The 22,929-nt window shown below is 45.1% G+C and overlaps 1 protein-coding gene across 2 annotated transcripts in view; it reads right to left on the bottom strand.

The window, feature by feature from the left end:
* ITFG1 (integrin alpha FG-GAP repeat containing 1) overlaps positions 1 to 22,929 on the bottom strand; it is a 314,466-nt gene that overhangs the window by 76,342 nt on the left and 215,195 nt on the right. For both annotated transcript variants that reach the window (XM_073605835.1, XM_073605834.1), the window contains exons 13-14: positions 19,704 to 19,747; positions 5,135 to 5,213 (exon numbers count right to left, since the gene is read on the bottom strand). In XM_073605835.1, coding sequence (XP_073461936.1) covers positions 5,135 to 5,213; positions 19,704 to 19,747 — 123 coding nt within the window. The remainder of the gene's footprint in view (positions 1 to 5,134; positions 5,214 to 19,703; positions 19,748 to 22,929) is intronic.

Consider the following 22,929-nt stretch of genomic DNA (forward strand, 5'->3'; position numbering starts at 1 on the left):
AAACCGAAGGATTCACATAAAACAAAAAGCTCTTTACAGATTATTAATAATTCTACAATTACAACCCGCGGAAATAGACGACGAATCATGAAATCATCTATTTAATGGGAACAGAAACAGCGAAGGAAATGTTGTTCTATATTTTTAAAGTGACACTAAAGGCATGAATACTCAATTGTCCAAAACCCGCGAGATCCCTCACCGGCATCATCTGGGTGCTGGTCTTCAGTTTTCTAGCTTGGCAGCCGTGAGGATGACATGACTCCTGCAATGCGCCGGAGTGTAGTCATCTCGTCACAATCCCTGTGCTCCAACTGTCTTACTGTATGTCCACTCCACTGGAAACACCAATTCTTAAAAAAAGTATCAAAAGTTCAAAGGTAAAAACATTACAGCATGAAGAGCACAAACAGGTAGGAGGGTCAACGTGTTTCACACACAGCAGCACATAATCATGATAACTGGTTATATAAAGCGCCGCTGTGTATGAAACGTTAACCTTCCTACCCGTTTGTACTCTTCATGCTGTGATGTTTTTACCTTTGAACTTTTGATACTTTAATAAAGAATTCGCGTTTCCAGTGGAGTATGTGACCATCCTATCTTCCATACTTTGCATCGCTGAGGCAAGCTGGGAGACCACCTCTATTTGTGGATCGTATATGGGGTAGGGTGCTCTCAACCTGAAGTGGCGTTACCTTTACACACTCGCTATGCTCCAATGGTTCAATGCCTATGTGGTTCCTTGTGGGCACCAATATCTTCTCCCCGGCTTCTTCTGGGTGTTGGTCTTCACCTTTCTTGCTTGGCCAGCTTAGGATGACATAACTACAACGCACGCGCAAGAGTGTAATTATCCTGATACGCTTCCTATGCCCTAACAATCTGACACCCATGTGGTGCTTCTCGGAGGCCAGCTGGGCTAGCATGTCTCTTTGTGAATCATATATAGGGTAGGGGTCTCTCAACCTGAAGCGGTCTTAGCCTTATGTGGACAGTCTGATGTCCATGTGGTTTTTCACCACTGCCAACATCTTCTCCCTGGCTTCTTCTGGGTGGTGGTCTTTGACTTTCTTGCTTGGCCAGCACAGGATGACATCACTACCATACATGCGCAGGAGTGTAGTCATCCCAGCACATTTCATATGCTGCAATGGTCCGACGCACATGTGGTTCCTTGCTGGCATTTTGTCCCTAGCTTCTTCTGGGAGCTGGTCTTTGGCTTTCTTGCTTGGCCAGCGTAGGATGATATCACTCCCACACATGTGCAGGAGTGTAGTCATTCCAGCACACTCCCTATATGCCAACGGTCTAACACCCATTAGGCTCCTCACTATTGCCAAGATCATCTCTCCGGCTTCTTCTGGGTACCGGTCTTCAGCTTTCTCGCTTGGCCAGCATGAGATTAAGTAACCTCTGTGCATGTGCAGGAGTATAGTCATATCGTCACACTCCCTATGCTCTAACGGTCAGGCACCAACGTGGTTCCTCACCAGGAAACATCTTCTTCCTAGCTGCTTCTGGGTGCTGGTCTTCGTCTTCCCTGATTGGCCAGGTTAGAATGACATCACTACCACACATGCGCAGGGGTGTAGTCACCCAGGCATACTCTCTATGTTCCAACTGTCTGACACCTACGAGGTCTCACGCTGGCGCCAACATCTCCCCGGCTTCTTCTGGGGGCCTGTCTTCTGATTTCTTACTTGGCCAGCATGAGATGAAATCACTCTCATGCACATGTAGGAGTATAGTCATCTGAGCATGCTCCCTATGCTCCAACATTCAGACACCAACGTGGTACCTCGCCAGGGCCAAAATCTCCTTTCTAGCTTTTTCTGGGGCTGGCCTTCGGCTTTCCTGATAGGCCAGCTTGGAATGACAACACTACCACACATGTGCAAGTGTGTAGTCTTACAGGCACACTCCCTATGCTCCAAAAGTCGGACACCTATGAGTTCCCACGCTGGTGCCAACATCATCTCCCCGGCTTCTTCTGGTGTCTTCATTGGCTGGCAGAGTATGATGTCGCTTCCATGCACCAGCAGGAGTGCAGTCATTCCAGCACAGAAGGGAGTGTGCTGGAATGTAAATTGAGCTGCACATTTGGGGTTAAAACTATTCCACAATCTTGGGAATCGCTGATACTCTCATGAAATCCCATTATAAGTGGAAGGGGTGGGCTCTCCAATGTAAACACTACACTGTTTACATTTGTGATTGCTGTGATTGGTCATCACAAAGATCACAAGGCACCCTGTAGTGCCGTTTATGAACTTCAAAAATAAGCAACCACCGCTTTGTTGTTTATAAATGAATGTAGATACGTAGTTAAAATATTGCAGCTTACCAGTCCATCGATGTGGCGGCTGCATTTGTTTTCTTTTTCAGACTAAAAACAATTTAAGCAAGTAAAGAAAATACCTGTCGATCCTGCCAGAAATGCAAAGTCCTTGTCAATGCCAGTGAGCTAAAATAAGGTTATCTTTCTTCCGAGTTATTTTCTGTAAACTACAAATTCCTCTGACCCCATTCCCCCCCCACCGAAAGGGGGAGGTGCTTATGGCACAAATCAGGATAACAGCCTGGTGACAATGCTCCTCCATAGGTACAGTGAGTGGGCATTGTTGCCTTAGGACAGGAAGTGTGTTACTGGCAGGATCACCAGGTGAAAAGAGGAAAATCCTGAAAAAAGAAAAACTAAAGCAGCCACCATGTCTATGGACTGGAAAGCTCCAGTATATGACACTTTTGTATTTAGATCTGTATTAAGGCTAGGTTCACACCTACTGTGTGTTGGGAATGTGTGCAAAATTTTGTGCTTTTCTGACATTCACATAAACTTGCTGTCCTTTAGCGGACACCCAGCAGTGCCAGCTGCTAATTTGCGCACTGGTTCGGTGCGATTTTGGAAGAGAGCCAGGGACTTCTTTTCCATGTTTCTCTTGCAAAGGACAACCCATGGAAAGAAAGAGGCTGCCTTATATACAACGCCCCGGCCTGGTTGCACCTGTATGGTGTGAATCGAGCCTCAGAGGGTAAAATTCATGTGTAATAATAAATATAAAGATGAGAGTTTCCCTTTAAGCGGCAGATACGTCTATCTACATTGTGTTCATCTTATCGAGAAGCGACGGGGGACCCTGGCAAGCCGCTGCGAGCAGGACCTGCCAATCTGTGTCTCTCTTCATCCCTTTACAGAGTCTTGGAGAGCCCGGGAGGATTAAGGCGTGTGCAAAGGGATTAAGTGAAATTATACAGCACTTGCCACCTTTAACCCCTTCAGACTCCCGAGATTCTGAGGAGAGCCGTGCCGGAGGTGGCCCGAAAGGTTAAATCTTGATTTCTGGCGTCCCCATCCGCTCTCCTCCAATCTAAAATACAATCTTCTTCTAGCGGCGCTGTGTGAGAGCGAAGATAAAGGCGGCGCGCCGGGAATGGAAGTTATGGTTTTACGGTTTACAATCGGCGAAGTGGAGTAGCTCAAGAAAGGCTCTCTTTTTTTTTCTTCCCATAATCCTATTTTCTTCTACTTTGGCCTTCAGATACCACAGTCACAATTTCTGCACGGCTTATTGTAGTTGTGAAATCAAAGCTCTGGGGAGCGCAATGTAAAAGGAATACATGGCGATTGTGGGTTTTTTTTTTTTTTTTGCTTTAAATTTTTTTCTTTTTTTTTTTTTTTAAGTAGAACAAGCTTGTATCTGATTGTCCATTGGTGATAGATAACATATATTTATATATTGTATATACACTCACACACGGTATATATATATATATTACATTCACACACAGTATATATATATATATATATATACATACACCCATTGTATATATTATACATGTCTCTCTCTCTATATATATATATATATATATATATATAAGAGAGAGAGAGAGAGAGAGAGAGAGAGAGAGAGAGAGAGAGAGAGAGAGAGAGAGAGAGAGAGAGATATCCAATATATATAGTGTATATATATATATATATATATATATATTTTTTTTTTTTTTCTTTATTAAATATAAAAAAAAATACATACATACATACATACATACATATATATATATATATACATATATATATATATATATATATATATATATATATATATATATATATATATAGAAAGAAAGAAAGAGAGAGAGAGAGAGAGAGAGAGAGAGAGAGATAATATATACAGTGTGTGTATATATATATATATATATATATATATTTTTTTTTTTTCTTTATTAAATAGTTTGCTTTAGTAATGTCATATATCGTAGTGCAGAAATCACCAATGGCCAATCAGGTATAAGCTATATATATTATATATATATATATATACTTTCTAAAAACTTTCATAAAAAATCATATATATATATATATATATATATATATATATATATATATATATATATATATATATATATATATATATATATACACATACATACATACATATATATACACACAGTATCTCACAAAAGTGACTACACCCCAGGGCTGGGGGGAAAAATCGATTTAAATCTTGAATCGAGTTAAGAGGTCAAATCGATACGAAATTTCAGCAAACTGATTTTTTTTTTTTTTTTCACCAGGCCCAAGGACTAGGCCGAAGCCGCGGCCTCGCCTAAAAACTCCTGCCCGCAGCTCCTCAAGACCGGCGCGGTGTCCAAAAAAAAAAAAAACTTGATTCGAATCGAGTTTTTTTTTTTTTTTGTGAAAATCGCCCAGCTCGACTACACCCCTCACATTTTTGGAAATCTTTTCTTCTATCTTTTCATGTGACAACACTGAAGAAATGACACTTTGCTACAATGTAAAGTAGTGAGTGTACAGCTTGTATAACAGTGTAAATTTTCTGTCCCCTCAAAATAACTCAACACACAGCCATTCTAACATCCACCAGCTCTGTGATGTCATCATGGAGGAGGGGAAGAGGACTCCAGTGACAACCTGTGAAGCTCTGGTGACCTCCATGCCCAAGAGGGTTAAGGCAGTGCTGGAAAATAATGGTGACCACACAAAATATTGACACTTTGGGCCCAATTTGGACATTTTCACTTAGGGGTGTACGATTTTTACACCTTTGACCTTTATACCGCATTACTAAAGGAAATGATTTCCAGCCAATGAACCAAGAAAACGCCTTCTTACCAGATGCATTTTTCAGATACCCGTTGGCATCCACCGTCATGTACATAATGTAGGGGCCGGGCTGGTTAACACCGAAAGGCTGAAATAAGAGACAGTCATTACTAAAATATACATACAAGAAATATATTAAAAGAAATCAAAGGACACCACCATGTAATGTGTAATCACATCTTGTGACGATATGCTGAAAACCCCAAGATCCCCTTCATATTGGTGCAGTATGGTAAGGCGGGGTAAAACATGTGTTTAGTTACTGAAGAAAGGCACGTACCACGGTGCCTTATGTTGTGCCATGAATGTTTAAATGACCCTACGCCACAATGCATGTGCCACGCGGTGCAAAAAAAAAGGCATGTCTGATATTTAGTGCATTGAGGTGCATTGCCACATCCCATATAAAATAAATGGATTGCCTTAAACATATCAAGCTTATGAGAAGTCAGTCATTTGCATATTAACCTGACTTTGAAGAGATTTCCTCTCACTTCCTTTTGCATCCATAGGACAGGAAGTGAAGGAAAATCTCCCCATCGAGACACAGCCAGCAAAAAAATAATTGACAGGAATTCTACTTCTACTTCTATCTTTTTCTATTATTTTCAAAACAACAAAGCATCTGGTTTGTGGAACACAACAATATTGTTTAATTTCATTTATTTCATATCAAAACCCCAAGAACAAAAAATGTAATTGATTGCAGTTTACCGGTGCTTAGATGTGGTGGCTGCATTAGTGTTCACCTGGGGATCCCTACAGTAACACCCTCCCTGTCCTAGAGTGATAATGTCCTTTCCCTGCACTGTATTTATGGAGGAAAAGGGGTTGTCACTCTAGGAAAAGGATTGTGTTAGGGATCATTCACGCAAGCTTTGCTCACTGAAGAGTGCTTTGCATTTAGATCACTCTTCAGAGACCATTTGTCAGGCAGTGAGGAGTCATTGGGGTTGATTTACTAAAGGCACACAGACTGTGCACTTTGCAAGAGCAGTTGCTCCAGAGCTTAGCAAATGAAGGGAAGCGCTGCTGACATCCATCATCCAATCATGTGCAAGCAAAAATGATGTTGTTATTTAAAATTTTCATTGCATGTGATTGGGTATTCTTTGCAAAGTGAAGCTTAACCTCATTTACTAAACTCTGGAGCAAATGCACACAGTGCACAGTCTATTTGCATTTAGTAAATCAACCCCATTGTATTGCCTCCTCACTGGCTGCTTGAACCCCTTGAAACCTGCCCTAGTACACTGCAACTGTGTGCACTGCATGCAGCTGCAGGGTAGTTGCACATCGGCCTCATTCACTTGCCTCAGCTATTGGTTAGATCTAGTTGGACATGGGTGGGCGTATTTTTGGATAGCACTGGAAGTAACAGAACATAAACCCCATTATTCCCCTGAAGAAGCCCTTTTGGGTGAAACTCGTTGGGGTTCTGCTCTGTGGATCATTCATCAACATTCTATGCGGCTAAAATATGAATAGCCTTTTATGTGGATGAAGCATGACTGGTTATCACAATGTTCCCATGGGGATGATGCTCTGTATTCATTTCCAAATCTTTAGCATGTGATGTGAGATAGGGACCCTAGATCGTAAGCTCCTAAGGGCAAGGACTGAAAATAATGTACAGTAAGTAAAATACTAAGTAAACTGTCAGTGCTATATAAATACCTACAATAAATAAAATACATGCAAAGATGACAGCACCACTGGAAAGAGGACAGCACCACTACAAATCTAAAACATTAAGAATAATTGCATAGATCTGTATGAAGAGATGATTCTGATGTGAAGAGGGACGGAGGAATTTAGGAGAAAGTGAGGGAATGCGTCACGGAAATAGGACAAGCTTGGGAGCCGCAAAACAAACACGCGGTGGGGGCGATAATGGGCTTCAAGTGACAGGAAGTTCGGTATTCATTACTGTGGGGGGCGGTATTATTAAAGGGACATTAAACTGAAATCCCAGCTTGAGTTCTATTAAAAGGAACTTGATATACTGTATATCTATAGAAAAGCAGGACTAGGAGTGAAGCCGGTCCCGGCTCTTCCAGTCACAGGGGGGTCATGTTTGTGGCACCACACTGCAATCATCTGAAATCAGATCTAACAATTATCACTGCTGGTACCATCCGCTTTATTCTATTATTCTACAAATAGTCACAGCTTGAGACAAATCCGTTTTATAAATAAAGGAAAAAGATTCAAATGAATTAATAAATTCCCCATTACATTTAGGAGTGCCCAGCAGAATCCCCCCCCCCTTACGCCCAGGAGTGCCCAGCAGAATCCCCCTCTTACATTCAGGGGTGCCCAGCAGAATCCCCCTCTTACATTCAGGGTTGCCCAGCAGAATCCCCCCCTACGCCCAGCAGAATCCCCCTCTTAAATTCAGGAGTGCCCAGCAGAATCCCCCTCTTACATTCAGGGGTGCCCAGCAGAATCCCCCTTATACATTCAGGAGTGCCCAGCAGAATCCCCCTCTTACATTCAGGGGTGCCCAGCAAAATCCCCCTCTTACATTCAGGAGTGCCCAGCAGAATCCCCCTTATACATTCAGGAGTGCCCAGCAGAATCCCCCTCTTACATTCAGGGGTGCCCAGCAGAATCCCCCTCTTACATTCAGGGGTGCCCAGCAGAATCCCCCTTATACATTCAGGAGTGCCCAGCAGAATCCCCCTCTTACATTCAGGGGTGCCCAGCAGAATCCCCCTCTTACATTCAGGGGTGCCCAGCAGAATCCCCCTTATACATTCAGGAGTGCCCAGCAGAATCCCCCTCTTACATTCAGGAGTGCCCAGCAGAATCCCCCTCTTATATTCAGGGGTGCCCAGCAGAATCCCCCTCTTACATTCAGGGGTGCCCAGCAGAATCCCCCTCTTATATTCAGGGGTGCCCAGCAGAATCCCCCTATTACATTCAGGGGTGCCCAGCAAAATCCCCCTCTTACATTCAGGGGTGCCCAGCAGAATCCCCCTCTTACATTCAGGGGTGCCCAGCAGAATCCCCCTCTTACATTCAGGGGTGCCCAGCAGAATCCCTGTCTTACATTCAGGGGTGCCCAGCAGAATCCCTGTCTTACATTCAGGGGTGCCCCGCAGAATCCCCGCCTTAGATTCAGGGGTGCCCAGCAGAATCCCCCTCTTACATTCAGGGTTGCCCAGCAGAATCCCCCTTTTACATTCCGGAGTGCCCAGCAGAATCCCCCTCTTACATTCAGGAGTGCCCAGCACTGTCCCCATTTACATCCATGTGTGCCCACAGAATCCCCCTTACATTTAGATATGTGTCCAGCATAGTCTCCCCTTACATCCATGTGTGTCCAGCGGAGTCCCCCTTGACCTCCATCTGTGCCCAGCAAAGCCTGCCTCTTACATCCAGGAGTGCCCAGCAGAGTCCTCCCTTTAACATCCTTCCACTTCACAATTATGTGCCGCTTTGTGTTGGTCTATCACATAAAATCCCAATAAAATACATTTACGTTTTTGGTTGTAACATGACAAAATGTGGAAAATTTCAAGGGGTGTGAATACTTTTTCAAGGCACTGTACTAATCAAGCAATCTCGCTCTCTCTCTTGGCATCCTCCCCAACTCTCTAAAACATGCACTAGTCACCCTCATACTTAAGATTGGTGGGGTCCAAGGAAGGCATTTTAAAGATCTACGCCCCATCTCTTTGCTGCCATTTTCCTCCAAACTCCTTTAACGCTTGGTTTACACCCAACTGAGTGACCACCTCATTAAGAATAACCTTCCTGATCCCCTTCAATCTAAATTTTGCCCTTAACATTCCATAGAAACGGCTCTTTTAAAACGCACAAACTTCTTACTAACGGCAAAAACCAATGGACACTATTCTGTACTCCTACTTCTGGACATTTGGTCTGCCTTTGATACGGTTGACCACCCCATCCTCCTCAAAAAACTTTACTACTTTGGTCTCCATGACTGTGCTCTTCACTGGTTCTCATCGTACCTATCCCACCGCACCTTCAGCTTATGTCAGCTCAGTCTATGAGACTCGGCTGATCACAGATTGGAGTAAGGGGTCGCTCCCAACCCCTTACCATGTGATCAGCTGTCAGCCAATGAGATGTAAACAGAGCCGGTAATCGGCTATTTTTTTCTCCTGGTGGTGAGGAGAAAAAAAAAAGCCGATCACCGGCGGCTGTGAGAGGGACATCAGTCCCGCTGGTGGAGAGCCTCTGCAGAGGCTTCTGTGCCCACCTTTGCCACCTACCAGTACCCACCAGCGCCACCTATCAGTGCCCACAGTACCATCCATCAGTGCCCACAGTACCATCCATCAGTGCCCACAGTACCATCCATCAGTGCCCACAGTACCATCCATCAGTGCCCACAGTACCATCCATCAGTGCCACCCATCAATGTCGCCTTATCTGTGCCTATCAGTGTCGCCTTATCTGTGCCTATCAGTGTCGCCTTATCTGTGCCTATCAGTGTCGCCTTATCTGTGCCTATCAGTGTCGCCTTATCTGTGCCTATCAGTGTCGCCTTATCTGTGCCTATCAGTGTCGCCTTATCTGTGCCTATCAGTGTCGCCTTATCTGTGCCTATCAGTGTCGCCTTATCTGTGCCTATCAGTGTCGCCTTATCTGTGCCTATCAGTGTCGCCTTATCTGTGCCTATCAGTGTCGCCTTATCTGTGCCTATCAGTGTCGCCTTATCTGTGCCTATCAGTGTCGCTTTATCTGTGCCTATCAGTGTCGCTTTATCTGTGCCTATCAGTGTCGCTTTATCTGTGCCTATCAGTGTCGCCTTATCTGTGCCCATCAGTGTCGCCTTATCTGTGCCCATCAGTGTCGCCTTATCTGTGCCCATCAGTGTCGCCTTATCTGTGCCCATCAGTGTCGCCTTATCTGTGCCCATCAGTGTCGCCTTATCTGTGCCCATCAGTGTCGCCTTATCTGTGCCCATCAGTGTCGCCTTATCTGTGCCCATCAGTGTCGCCTTATCTGTGCCCATCAGTGTCGCCTTATCTGTGCCCATCAGTGTCGCCTTATCTGTGCCCATCAGTGTCGCCTTATCTGTGCCCATCAGTGTCGCCTTATCTGTGCCTATCAGTGTCGCCTTATCTGTGCCTATCAGTGTCGCCTTATCTGTGCCTATCAGTGTTGCCTTATCTGTGCCCATAAGTGCAGCCTCATCAGCGAATATCAATGAAGGAGAAAAATTACCCGTTTGCAAAATTATTATAACAAACTATGAAACATGTTTTTTTTCCCAAAATTTCTGTGTTTTTTTGTTTGTTTAGCCAAAAATAAAAACCCAAGTGGTGATTAAATACCACCAAAAGAAAGCTCCATTTGTGTAGCATGACCGCGCAATTGTCATTCAAAGTGTAACAGCACTGAAAGCTAAAAAACTGGTCTGGGCAGGAGGGGGGGGGGGTCAGTAAGCAAGAGGTTAATGTCAACAACCCCACCGCCAAACCGCACGATACCACGCTGTGCGCTCCTCTTTATAAAATCCGGCATGTTCCTGGTGAAGCTCAGCGAACCAAGCCGGTGAAAGTATCTTTGTGAGATGCGGACGGACAGCCGAGGTCAGAATACCGAGGAGGGGAGTAGAATTGGGATGATTCATCTTTCAATGGTGCAGAAAATAAGCCTTTCAACGTCCAGCAATGCAAATAATGGGAGAGATGATGGAGGAGTGCGGGATTTGATGGACGTTGCACACGCGCGGCCAGAGACGTCTCGGTGGAGCCCGCCGTTCATCTCCTTGCGCAGAGGCAGCCAGTTCATGTTAATAACATCTTCTGTTTTGGCAGCCTAATACTCTGTACGGCCAGATATTTATCATTAATGGGAGCGGGAAGAAAACAACTTGACCTTTTCGTGGCTTGAAGGACACCATCTTGCTGATCTTTTTTAGCGGACGACGAGGGAGCTAGACATTCATTCCTGGAAGGCTGGAGAGCTAATGTGGGTTTGGATGGATAAAAACAGGCCTGACTCACTAATACAAACCTATTAACCACTATGAGCTCTATGTCAACAAGAGCCCTTATGCCATGAAAGGGAGCGAGATGTAAGTACATGATAAGATCTCAGGGATGCCACAACACGTGGCAACACACCTGCTCTATGTCCAGTGCTATCTGTACTGTGAATGGCACCCTGATGCATTGTGTCAATGCAGTGCACCACAACACATATACTGACAGTATATTCCTTGTGGTGTTATTCATTCTTAAAAAAATAGTCATGCATGTTTTTTTCATAATTTGTGGTGCACTGTGCCAATTTATAAGGGGCTGCCTTCAAGTGTTACTAAACCCACAACAGTAAAATTAGTCTGTATATGCAGCAGAGCAGGGATATGCAATTAGTGGACCTCCAGCTGTTGCAAAACTACAAGTCCCATCATGCCTCTGGGTGTCATGCTTGTGGCCGTCAGAATCTTGCTATGCCTCATGGGACTTGTAGTTCTGCAACAGCTGGAGGTCCGCTAATTGTATATCCCTGCAGTAGAGCATGCTTGTTATACTCACCGTGGAACCTAAGGGGTTAATCCTCTGCATTGTAAAAAGGCTGCTTGATTTGTCCTCCCCTTCTTCTACTGTCCCCAATCCATCTCCTGATAGAACAGAGCCTTGAGGGCACTCTGCGCATGCTCAGTTTGGTGTGTATAGCTAGAGATTTTTTTTTTTTTTATTATTGTTTTTGGGAGAGTGCATGAGATCAGCACAGGGCCAATCAGCACTGTCCAGACAGAAGGTCAGGGGTCCTGCAGCCTCATAGAACAATCAGGGGAGAATGAAAACTCCTCCTACAAGCTTTAACCAGATACTGATAGAAGTCACAAGCCTGCTATATACTGATGAAGAGAAAAGGTATTTAGCAGTTTATATTTACTAAAATAATTGCATTTCCATGTTCTGTGTACTGTGGGAGACAAGACTTATGTCAGGCCACCTAAGGCTGGGTGACAGATGCACACCGTTGGGATCAGGAGTGCACCGCAAGGCAGTGGACCCTACGACTGACTGCTGCGGATGGGAGTCAGGGTGGTAAAGGAAGGCAGGGCCGCTGGAACACCAACACGGATCCCACCGGGGTTAGAGCGTAAGATTCCCTGGGGCGCGGAGTCTAAGAGCCAGCAGGTGTTCACCAGAGCCTCTAGTGGTGAGGATGGACTGGGCTGCAATTGGCTCCAGGTTGTGACCCCCAGGGTCCCCTAGCTCACACCCACAGTAGGCAACAGGAGGATAGGGATAGTAAGGGAATAAACCAAGGTCAGGGCCACAAGCAGACAAGGACAACAGAGTACACGCCAAGGTTCAGGGTCACAGGTAAACAGGGATAGTCGGGGACACGCCAAAAGGTCAGGGTCACGAGCAGACAGGAATAGTCGAGAAAACGCCAAGGTCGGTAACAGAGACAAACGTAGAGTAGGAAACAGGAAGCCAAACACACAATGTTGATCAGCAGGGCTGGCCTGCAGTGCACAGGTTAATATAGAGTTCTCTGATAGGAGTTGGGGTGGAGCCATGCTTAGAGGAGAGATTATAAAAGCAGTCAGGTGAGAGTGGCTGGTCTCTAGAGATGAACACATGGTGAGAGGTAAGCTGACAGACAAACTCTATTGCATAACCATGACAATATAGTGAAAGTAGGCTCCTGGGTTTAGTAACACTTTAATGCACTGCAATGAAAGACTTAAAGTGTTACTAAACCCAGGAGCCTACATTCACTATATCTGGTCTCCCACAGTACACAAAACATGGAGATGCAATTATTTTAGTAAATATAAACTGCTAAATACCTTTTCTTATCAGCAGTCAATAGCAGTCTTGGGTCTTCTATGAGGGCAATGGGGGGGGGGGGGGGGCTGTCTCTGGCAAGAAATAAACATTCCTCAGAGGAAATGGCAAATTAGAGCTGGTTGCAGGTTGCGCACGTCACACCTCTAGGTCCCTGCTTGTTACACCGCTAATCCCCTGCGCGTTACACCTCTACGTCCCTGCACGTTATACCTCTGTGTCTTTGCACCTTATATCTCTACGTCCCTGCGTGTTATATCTCTATGCCCCTGCACGCTATACCTCTACGTCCCTGCATGTTATATCTCTATGCCCCTGCACGCTATACCTCTACGTCCCTGCACGTTATACCTCTGTGTCTTTGCACCTTATATCTCTACGTCCCTGCACGTCATAGCTCTACGTCCCTGCGTGTTATATCTCTATGCCCCTGCACGCTATACCTCTACGTCCCTGCACGTTATACCTCTACGTCCCTGCGTGTTATACCTCTACGTCCCTGCACGCTATACCTCTACGTCCCTGCACGTTATACCTCTACGTCCCTGCACATTATACCTCTACGTCCCTGCACATTATACCTCTACGTCCCTGCACATTATACCTCTACGTCCCTGCACATTATACCTCTACGTCCCTGCACGCTATACCTCTACGTCCCTGCACGTTATACCTCTACGTCCCTGCACGTTATACCTCTACGTCCCTGCACGTTATATCTCTACGTCCCTGCATGTTATATCTCTATGCCCCTGCACGTCATACCTCTACGTCCCTGCACGCTATACCTCTACGTCCCTGCACGTTATATCTCTACGTCCCTGCGTGTTATACCTCTACATCCCTGCACATTATACCTCTACGTCCCTGCACGTTATATCTCTACGTCCCTGCATGTTATATCTCTATGCCCCTGCACGTCATACCTCTACGTCCCTGCACGTTATATCTCTACGTCCCTGCGTGTTATACCTCTACGTCCCTGCACATTATACCTCTACGTCCCTGCACGTTATATCTCTACGTCCCTGCACGTTATACCTCTACGTCCCTGCACATTATACCTCTACGTCCCTGCACGTTATACCTGTGGAGTTTTTTGTTTTAACAACCAAATCCCTGGAAAAACATTCTAGTTTCTGCAATTTGAATACAAGCAATGCTTTCCACGGTTCTATGGTAATTTCGTTGGCCTTCATTCCTTTCAAACTCAAATTCCTTTTTTGTCTATTTACTAGAAATGTGACTAAATACGGAATTGTTTATTTTTTTTTACATATTTTTTGAAAGCCCTGGTTAACAAATAAATGTAGGTCATGAAGCCAGACTTCCCATTCGAGTCGAGTGAGGCGAGGGGTTCGGGATCCACGCTGTCAGGAAAATCAATCATTCGGCGGCTTTACAAGTAGACCTTAGCGACAACGGTTGTATTAAAAAAAAAATAAAAAGGGTCTACTGAGGTTTTATGCAGGTACAATGCCAGTGAATGGAGGAGAGATTTCACCGCGACTGGTGAATGCAAAATAGTGTTTCTATTAGAGGAATAACGTGCAGGGACGTAGAGGTATTACGCAAATGGGGGGGGGGGCAGAGCTGCAGGGGCTGTAATGTGAATGGGGGGGGCCACAGGTGCAGGGGCTGTAATGTGAATGGGGGGAGGGGACAATGCTGCAGGAGCTGTAATGTGAATGGGGGGAGAGGGCAATGCAGCAGGGGCTTTGGGGGGGGGGAGCTGCAGGGGCTGTTGTCAGGGCTGGGCTCAGCCCTTCCTTCTCTGAGCTGGCCACACAGCTGTCGGCTAATTGCCAGCTCCTATCTCTCCACAGTTAATCAGCTGTTGATGATATCCTGCTCGTCAGTCCTGCCTACTTAAGCCGTCCAGCCCAGAGGATCTCTGCCTTCGCCTTGGTCAACATCACAGAGACTATCTCCTGCGTTCCTGTTAAAGACTTGCTTTGCTGACATCCATTCTGGCTCCAGATCCTGCTTGCTGTTCCACTACATTGATTCCTGACTTCTGGCTTGGCTGACTATCAGTCCTGGTTACTGAACTTTGGCTATGTTTTGACTACGTTTGCTCTTTTTACTTTTATTTTTAAACAAGTGTGATTTAACTGTACTTCTATCTCGGCCTGATTTCATGGTTTCTGACAGCCGTTATGTGAATGGGGGGGGGGGGGCGGAGCTCCAGGGGCTGTTATGTAAATGGGGGGGGCAGAGCTGCAGGGGTTGTGGGGGGGAGACCAGAGCTGCAGGGGCTGTAATGTGAATGGGGGGGCAGTGATGCAGGGGCTGCAATGTAAATTGGGGGACAGAGCTGTGTGGGCTGCAATGTGAATAGGGGGGCGGTAATGTGAAAAGAGGGCAGAGTTGCAGGGGCTGTAATGTGAATAGGAGGGGCAGAGCTGCAGGGGCTGTAATGTAAATTATGAGGGCAGAGCTGTGATGGGGGCAGTAATGTGAATTGGGGGGGGCAGAGCTGCAGGGGCTGTAATGTGAATGTGGGGAGGGGGCAATGCTGCAGGGGCTGAAGGGGGGTGGTGGGGCAAAGTGTCATGTGAATGGGGGGGGGGGGGAGAGCTGCAGGGGCTGTAGGGAGAGGGACAGAGCTGCAAGGGCTGTAATGTGAATGGGGGGGGCAGAGCTGCAGGGGCTGTAATGTGAAAGGGGGGCAGAGCCACTGGGGGGGTGGGGCTGTGATGGGAAGGGGGACAGAGAAGGGAAGGGGATGCTATAAAGGAGGACAGAGGACACCACTGTGGGGGGGGGGGGGGGGGGGGTGACATGAAGGGGGACAGAGGATACTGACGTAAGAAGGGAATTGTGATAAAAGAAAAGGGGGGCTGTAATGCGAGTCATCGCAAAAACTTACAATTCGGACCTCTGCTAGCAGAACATTTTTTCTGATCGGACCTCCATGAATTTTAATTCAATACCCCTGTTATAGACCCCTCATTTCTTGGTAAGTGGGCAAACTTACAAAATCTGCAGGGGATCCAATCATTATTTTCCCCTCTGTACATACACATCCTCGGGCCAGTTTAGGATCGATTCACACCTTTGCGTTTTGCGGCGCTTTTTGCGTTTTGCTGAAACGCACTACAGTCCACGTAACATGGTCTCCTGCTTCTTTAATAACATTTACATTCCTTCATATTACCCGCACTGCTCTGGGCTGCTGCGAAAGAAAAAGATACCTAAGAGACCCTACTAGTGAATATCAATGGGTCTCTGGCTGGAGAGAACAGACGCTCCGCCATCTTTATGGAGAGAACGGGGGGCCGCATAAGCGCAATATAAATATTAACAAGGCAACGCACAATAAAAAAAAAAAAATATGCAAGCTGCGTCCCACAGAGCTGTAAAACAAACGCACAATAAAAGAGCAAAAACTTCATTCCACGAGCATAATCATATCCGATAATGAGGATAACGGTTAAGTAAAAAAAAAAAAAAAAAAACAGGCAGGCTATTATACTACATGAATTTTAAATATGAAGCTTTTAAAATGGGACTCCAGGCAAGTGTTAAAAATGATATATAAACCCAATCTGATGCAGTATAAACGCCATAGCAATGAACTTCTCTTATTTGCTCCCTTTTGGTCTATTAAGGTGATTGTAAACCTCAGACATGAAATCTGAACAAAGCATATCCCTCAGTAGAGTCTATTTGTCTCAATTAAGAGCACTAAGTGTCATTTTTTTTTTGTCTGCTGCCTCCATCCTCTCACTACTGACAAGTTTTTCTGACACCAATAGAAAAATGGTGACAAGGAGGGAGCTCCAGCACACAGCCAGTGATTGACAGCCTCAGCTCTGTTCCTGTGTGCTGTGTGGAGGGGGTGGAGGGGAGGGAGGGGAGGGGTGGAGGGGAGGGGTGGAGGGGGGTGGAGGGGAGGGGGGAGAGGGGGGGGGAGGGGTGTGCCTTTTCCCTCCAATCAGCTCTCACAGCTCTTTTCACTGAGCTCTGCAGAGTGTCATTTCAGCACTCTGCCCTCCTGCTTTCTGAAAGCTCAGACAAGCTTTATAAATTCTGGACTTTGAACGGCTGTAGAGAAGAAAAGACTGCAGATAAACAGGTACAACTTATGTAGGCGGACTTGTTTCCTCTCTGTGTATCACCTGAAGCCAGACACTTCACTGCGTATATGTAAGGGTCTATAACCACTTTAACCACTTCCGGACCGCCGCACTCCGATATACCTGCTAAATTTGAAGAGGGATATTGTTGTTACGGCAGCAGCTAGCTGGCATAACCCCGGCATCCTCCTCTTCAGCGGGCGGTCCGGTTTCCGATAATAGTGGTCTCTGCGGCGGATTCGCATCATGGGAAATGTAGTTCCAAAACATCTGGGATGCCGAGGTTCGCCATCACTATCCTAGGGACACACCTAACCCTTTGATGGCCCCTAATGTTAACCCCTTCCCTGCCAGTGTCATTTGTACAATGACAATGCTTTTTTTTTTTTTAGCACCGATTCTTGTGTTGGTGTCACCGGTCCCCAAAAAGTCACCTTTAAGTGTAGCAATACGGTTATATTTAATGAAGGTACAACATTTAGAAACTCACATGGTTGATGATTAGAACAGGCACATCTAAGTATGGAGGCATCCGGGGTAAAGCTGTCCACATAGACCATCCCCCGCACCGCCATTGGCGTCGTCCCTTCCACACTACGCTCCATGAGTGGTCCAAGCCTTGCTTTCAGATCGCTCTACTGCAGGGCAGTCTTCCCGGTAACAACTGCAGACTGATGAGAGCCGGCGGTGCGGAGGACGGTCTATGTGGACAGCTTTACCCCGGATGCCTGCATACTTAGATGTGCCTCTTTTAATCATCAACCATGTGAGTTGCTAAATGTTGTACCTTCATTAAATGTAACCATATTGCTACACTTAGAGGCGCCCCTCTTCTCTTTTATACTCTGGAGCTCCTGCTGGATTTTGCTTCTAATCCTCTTGTGGAGGCTTCCATTTGTAGATGGACATTTTATGGTTACACATCCTGGTCAAATTGCTATAATCTTTTTATATGGACTATAAACTGAAGGACTTATGAATAAATGGTTGTGGAACAAATCATCTGAGTTTCTATTATTTCTTATGGGGAAATTTGCTTTGATATACAAGTGCTTTAGATTACAAGCATGTTTCCGGAACAAATAATGCTCGCAATCCAAGGTTTTACTTTACTTCCTTTCTGCAGTAAATGCCTTTGCAAACCCAGATATTGAGGTTGATTTACTAAAACTGGAGAGTGCAAAATCTGGTGACGCTCTTCATAGAAACCAATCAGCTTCCAGGTTTTATTTGTTAAAAGCTTAACCACTTCAGCCCCGGAAGATTTGGCTGCTCAATGACCAGGCCATTTTTTGTGATTCGGCACTGCGTCGCTTTAACTGACAATTGCGCGGTCGTGCGACGCTGTACCCAAACAAAATTGACGTCCTTTTTTTTCCCACAAACAGAGCTTTCTTTTGGTGCTATTTGATCATCTCTGCGGTTATTTTTTGCGCTATAAACAAAAGAAGACTGACAATTTTGAAAAAAAACCCTACAATATCTTTTACTTTTTGCTATAATAAATATCCCAATTTAAAAAAAAAAAAAAAAAACAAACACATTTTTTCCTCAGTTTAGGCGGATATGTATTCTTCTACATATTTTTGGTAAAAAAAAAAAAGCAATAAGCGTATATTGATTGGTCTGCGCAAAAGTTATAGCGTCTACAAAATAGGGGATAGTTTTATGGCATTTTTATTATTTATTTATTTATTTTTACTAGTTATGGCGGCGATCTGCGATTTTTATCGGGACTGCGATATTGCGGCAGACTCATCGGACCCTTTTGATACATTTTTGGGACTAGTGACAATTATACAGCGATCAGTGCTATAAAAATGCACTGATTACTGTATAAATGTCACTGGCAGGGAGGGGGTTAACACTAGGGGGTGATCAAGGGCTTAATTGTGTTCCTTAGGTGTGTTCAAACTGTGGGGCGGATGGGACTGACTAGGAGGAGAGAGAGATCGGTGTTCATACATAGTATGAACACACGATCTGTCTCCTCTCCCCTGAGAGAACCGGGATCTGTGTTTACACACACAGATCCCAGTTCTCACTCTGTCACGAGCGATCGCGGGTGCCTGGCGGTCATTGCGCCTGCCGGGCAGTAGCATTGGCTCTCCGGCAGCGAGCCCCTGGGCAAAACGACATTACCTTATGTCGCTTTGCCTTTTGGCCACTAGGGGGCGCGTGCCTCCGGCGGCACACGCCCCCTAGTGGCCAAAAGGCAAAGCGACATATAACGGGAAGGGAAGGCAAGCTGCCGCAGTACAACTGCGGCGGCTGGTCGGGAAGGGGTTATTTGAACAAGCTCAAGTTAGAAGCCGACTGGCTACCATGTACAGATGTACCAGCCTCTGAGTGCTCCAGTTTTACTAAAACAACCCCATTACCTTTTAAAAGTAGCAGTGACATCATCACTGTGCTGTACATAGCCTGAGCAGAGTTGTGGGAGGCACCCAGCAGGCTCCACCCACTACATGCCGCCTGCAGAAAACTACAGGAGGGGGGCGGAGACAAGACCAGTCACCCTGTACAAGGAGAGGGAGCAGAAGTGGGCGGTCTTTATTACAGGAAGTCTCACACTGGATTACTGCACAGATCTGGGAGAACTACACAAAGCTCACCGAGATCCGGAATAAGGCTCATTATTCTTGTATTTAGACAATATTTGTTTAGTGTGGATATCAATATAATTCTAGAAGTACCTACCTTGACTTGCTGAGGACAGTCATTGGAGCAAATACCACTGAGCACTGTGCAGAGAAGAAAAAAAAAATCAGTTAGTCAAATGCACATGAAGTCAATGGGATTGATTTACTAAAGGAGTGTAGGCTGTTAACTTCTGAGAGTTTCACTTGGTGACTGAGATGAAACATACCAGTGGAACCTCGGATTACGAGCATAATCCGTTCCAGGAGAATGCTCGTAATCCAAAGTACTCGCATATCAAAGCGAGTTTTCCCATTGAAGTCAATTGAAAACGAAAATAATTTGTTCCGCATTGACTTCAATGGGATGCAATACCGCATGCGGCCAGAGGCGAGGGGGAGGCGCCGGCGAGCCTCGGAAAGGGCCGAAAAGGCCCGAGGACACTTTGGTTGACCTCGGCAAACCTCGGAAAGACTTGCTGCGCTGTCCTCTGGCCTTTCTGCGCATTTCTGAACGGCGCCGATCGGATGCGATCGGCGACGTTCGGCTTTGCTGGGCTCTGGCGCCCCCACCTCAGGCCAAAAGCGGTACTGCACACCGCTTTGGCCTGAATCATGCTCGTTTTGTGAGACAACACTCGCAAACCGAGTTACAATTTTTAAATATACAGTGCTCATATTGCGAAACGCTCGTTAACCGCGTTACTCGCAATCCGAGGTTCCACTGTATGTGAAAAAAACAAACCTTATTTTTTTTAACATTTTATTTATTTATTTTTTTTCCTTACACACGATTGTGTATACTTTGCATGAAGTCACGTGAGGGTTGAACAGGAGGCGGCATGAGAGACACTCTGTACAAAAGCCTTGACCAAAGAATGAGAGGTTAGAGGTCTTTGGAACAAGGTTGCAAAGGCCTAGATTTTCCCTGTAGGGGTAGTCAAGGTCAAATGCTGATCTAGACCTGATTGTAATAAGGTCAGGATTTTATTATTATTACAGGAAGTTGTCCTTTTTATATTTTTTCTAGTTTTTAAGCATTGATTTTTTTTAAAAGAAGGTACAGTATAGGAGGAAACTGCAGAATGCTGGGCTAAAAGTGGAGTTGTCCTTTAACATCACAAGTAATCACGTGACTCGGTCAAGTCATAAGAAAGTGGAAAACTGGGACATGTGGATAGAACAAGTCGTTAAACGTAAAGGACTCTCGGTCTCCAGAGCCAGAAGGCAGGTCAATGTCCCCCAGACACATTTTTCTACAATTATGAGGCCAAATTTATAGATGGCCAGATTTCTGACCTTCGGTATTTTTAGCACCTTTTATTTCAGGTTAATGAAGGTGGTGTCATGGAAACGCACATTAGCGAAATACCAGCGAGACAAAAAAATTTACATTATCTCTAATTACCGTGCTTTGAGGCCTGGTAATGTGTGAAAGGAGCTAGACTGTGACGCCCTTCCGAAAGAGGCGGACAACATTTGGGTCTAATGTGAACTATTTCCACCGGAGACTGGAAAGTTGAAGGGGAGCTCCAGAAAAATGGTAAAATGCAAGCTTAGAATACATACAGTGGGAAAAATAATTATTTTGATCGACTGCAGATTTTGTATGTTTGCCCACTTACAAAGAAATGAAGGGTCTATCATTTTTAATCATAGGTGTATTTTAAATGATAGAGACAGAATATCAACCAAAAATCCAGAAAAAAAACACATAATACAAATGTTATAAATTGAGTTGCAGTTCAGTGAGTAAATTAAGTATTTGATCCCATACCAACCAACAAGAATTCTGGCTCCCACAGATGCTCATGTGGTACACAGATTAGTCCTGTCAATGTAAGAAGGTCCTCCTAACGAAAACTCGTTATGTGTATAAAAGACATCTGTCCACAGAATCTCTTTCTTCCATTCAAACCTCACCATTATGGGCAAGACCAAAGAGCTGTCAAAGGACATCAGGGACAAGATTGTAGACCTGCACAAGGCTGGAATGGGCTACAAGACCATCAGCAAGAAGCTTGGTGAGAAGAAGACAACTGTTGGAGTGATTATTCGCAAATGGAAGAAATACAAAATAACCATCAATCGCCCTCGGTCTGGAGCTCCATGCAAGATTTCACCTCATCGGGTGAGGATGATCATGAGAAAATTGAGGGATCAGTCCAGAACTAGGAGCTTGTGAATGATCTCAAGGCAGTTGGGACCAAAGTCACCAAACAAACCATTGGTAACCCAATACACCGCCATGGATTAAAACCCTGCAGCGCCTGCAAGGTCACCCTTCTCAAGTAGGTAGGTAGTATGTACAGGCCCGTCTGAAGTTTGCCAATGAACATCTAAATGATTCAGAGAAGGATTGGGAGAAAGTGCTGTGATCAGATGAGACCAAAATTGATCTCTTTGGCATTAATTCGACTCGCCGTGTTTGGAAGAAGAAAAAACTTGACTAGCACTCCAAGAACACCCTCTCTACACAGTCAAGCAGTGATGTAGAATCATATGCTTTGGGGCTGTGTCCCTGCTAAAGGTACAGGCTTACTTTGCTACATTGAGGGGGCAATGGATGGGGCCATGTATTGTAAAATCATGGATGAGAACCTTCTTCCCTCAGCTAGAACACTTCTGAAGATGGGTCATGGATGGGTCTTCCAGCATGACAATAACCCAAAACATACCACTAAGGCAACAAAGGAGTGGCTCAAGAAGCAGCATTTTATGGTCATGGAGTGGCTTAGCCAGTCTCCAGACCTTAATCCTATAAAAAATGTATGGGGGAGCTGAAACTTCAAGTTGCCAAGCAACAGCCAAAAAAAACTTAAGAATTTAGAGAAGATCTGTAAAGAAGAGTGGACTAAAATCCCTCCTGAGATGTGCGCAACCCTGGTCTCCAACTACAAGAAACGTCTGACCTCTGTGATCGCCAACAAGGGTTTCTCCATCAAGTACTAAGTCATGTTTTGTTTGGGGATCAAATACTTATTTTACTCACTGAACTGCAACTCAATTTATAACATTTGTATCCTGTGTTTTTTTTCTGTATTTTTGGTTGATATTCTATCTCTGACATTTTAAAGCTGCCCATACATGGATCAAAATTCAGCTGGTTCAGGGCAATGTATGGGCAAGACTGATTGTACATAAGTTGATCTATCAACATTTTGAGCTTCAAGAGATTGGTCTCTCTTTAACCAACATTTGGCCCCAGGTCAATAAAGCAGACACCTTCAGCTGCCAAGGGTTTGCAAGTCACAGTGTTTCCTGGTTAATTCCTACCCACATCTCCT

The sequence above is a fragment of the Aquarana catesbeiana genome, linkage group LG11 (assembly GCF_042186555.1).
Source record: "Aquarana catesbeiana isolate 2022-GZ linkage group LG11, ASM4218655v1, whole genome shotgun sequence".
In the NCBI taxonomy this organism is placed as follows: domain Eukaryota; kingdom Metazoa; phylum Chordata; class Amphibia; order Anura; family Ranidae; genus Aquarana; species Aquarana catesbeiana.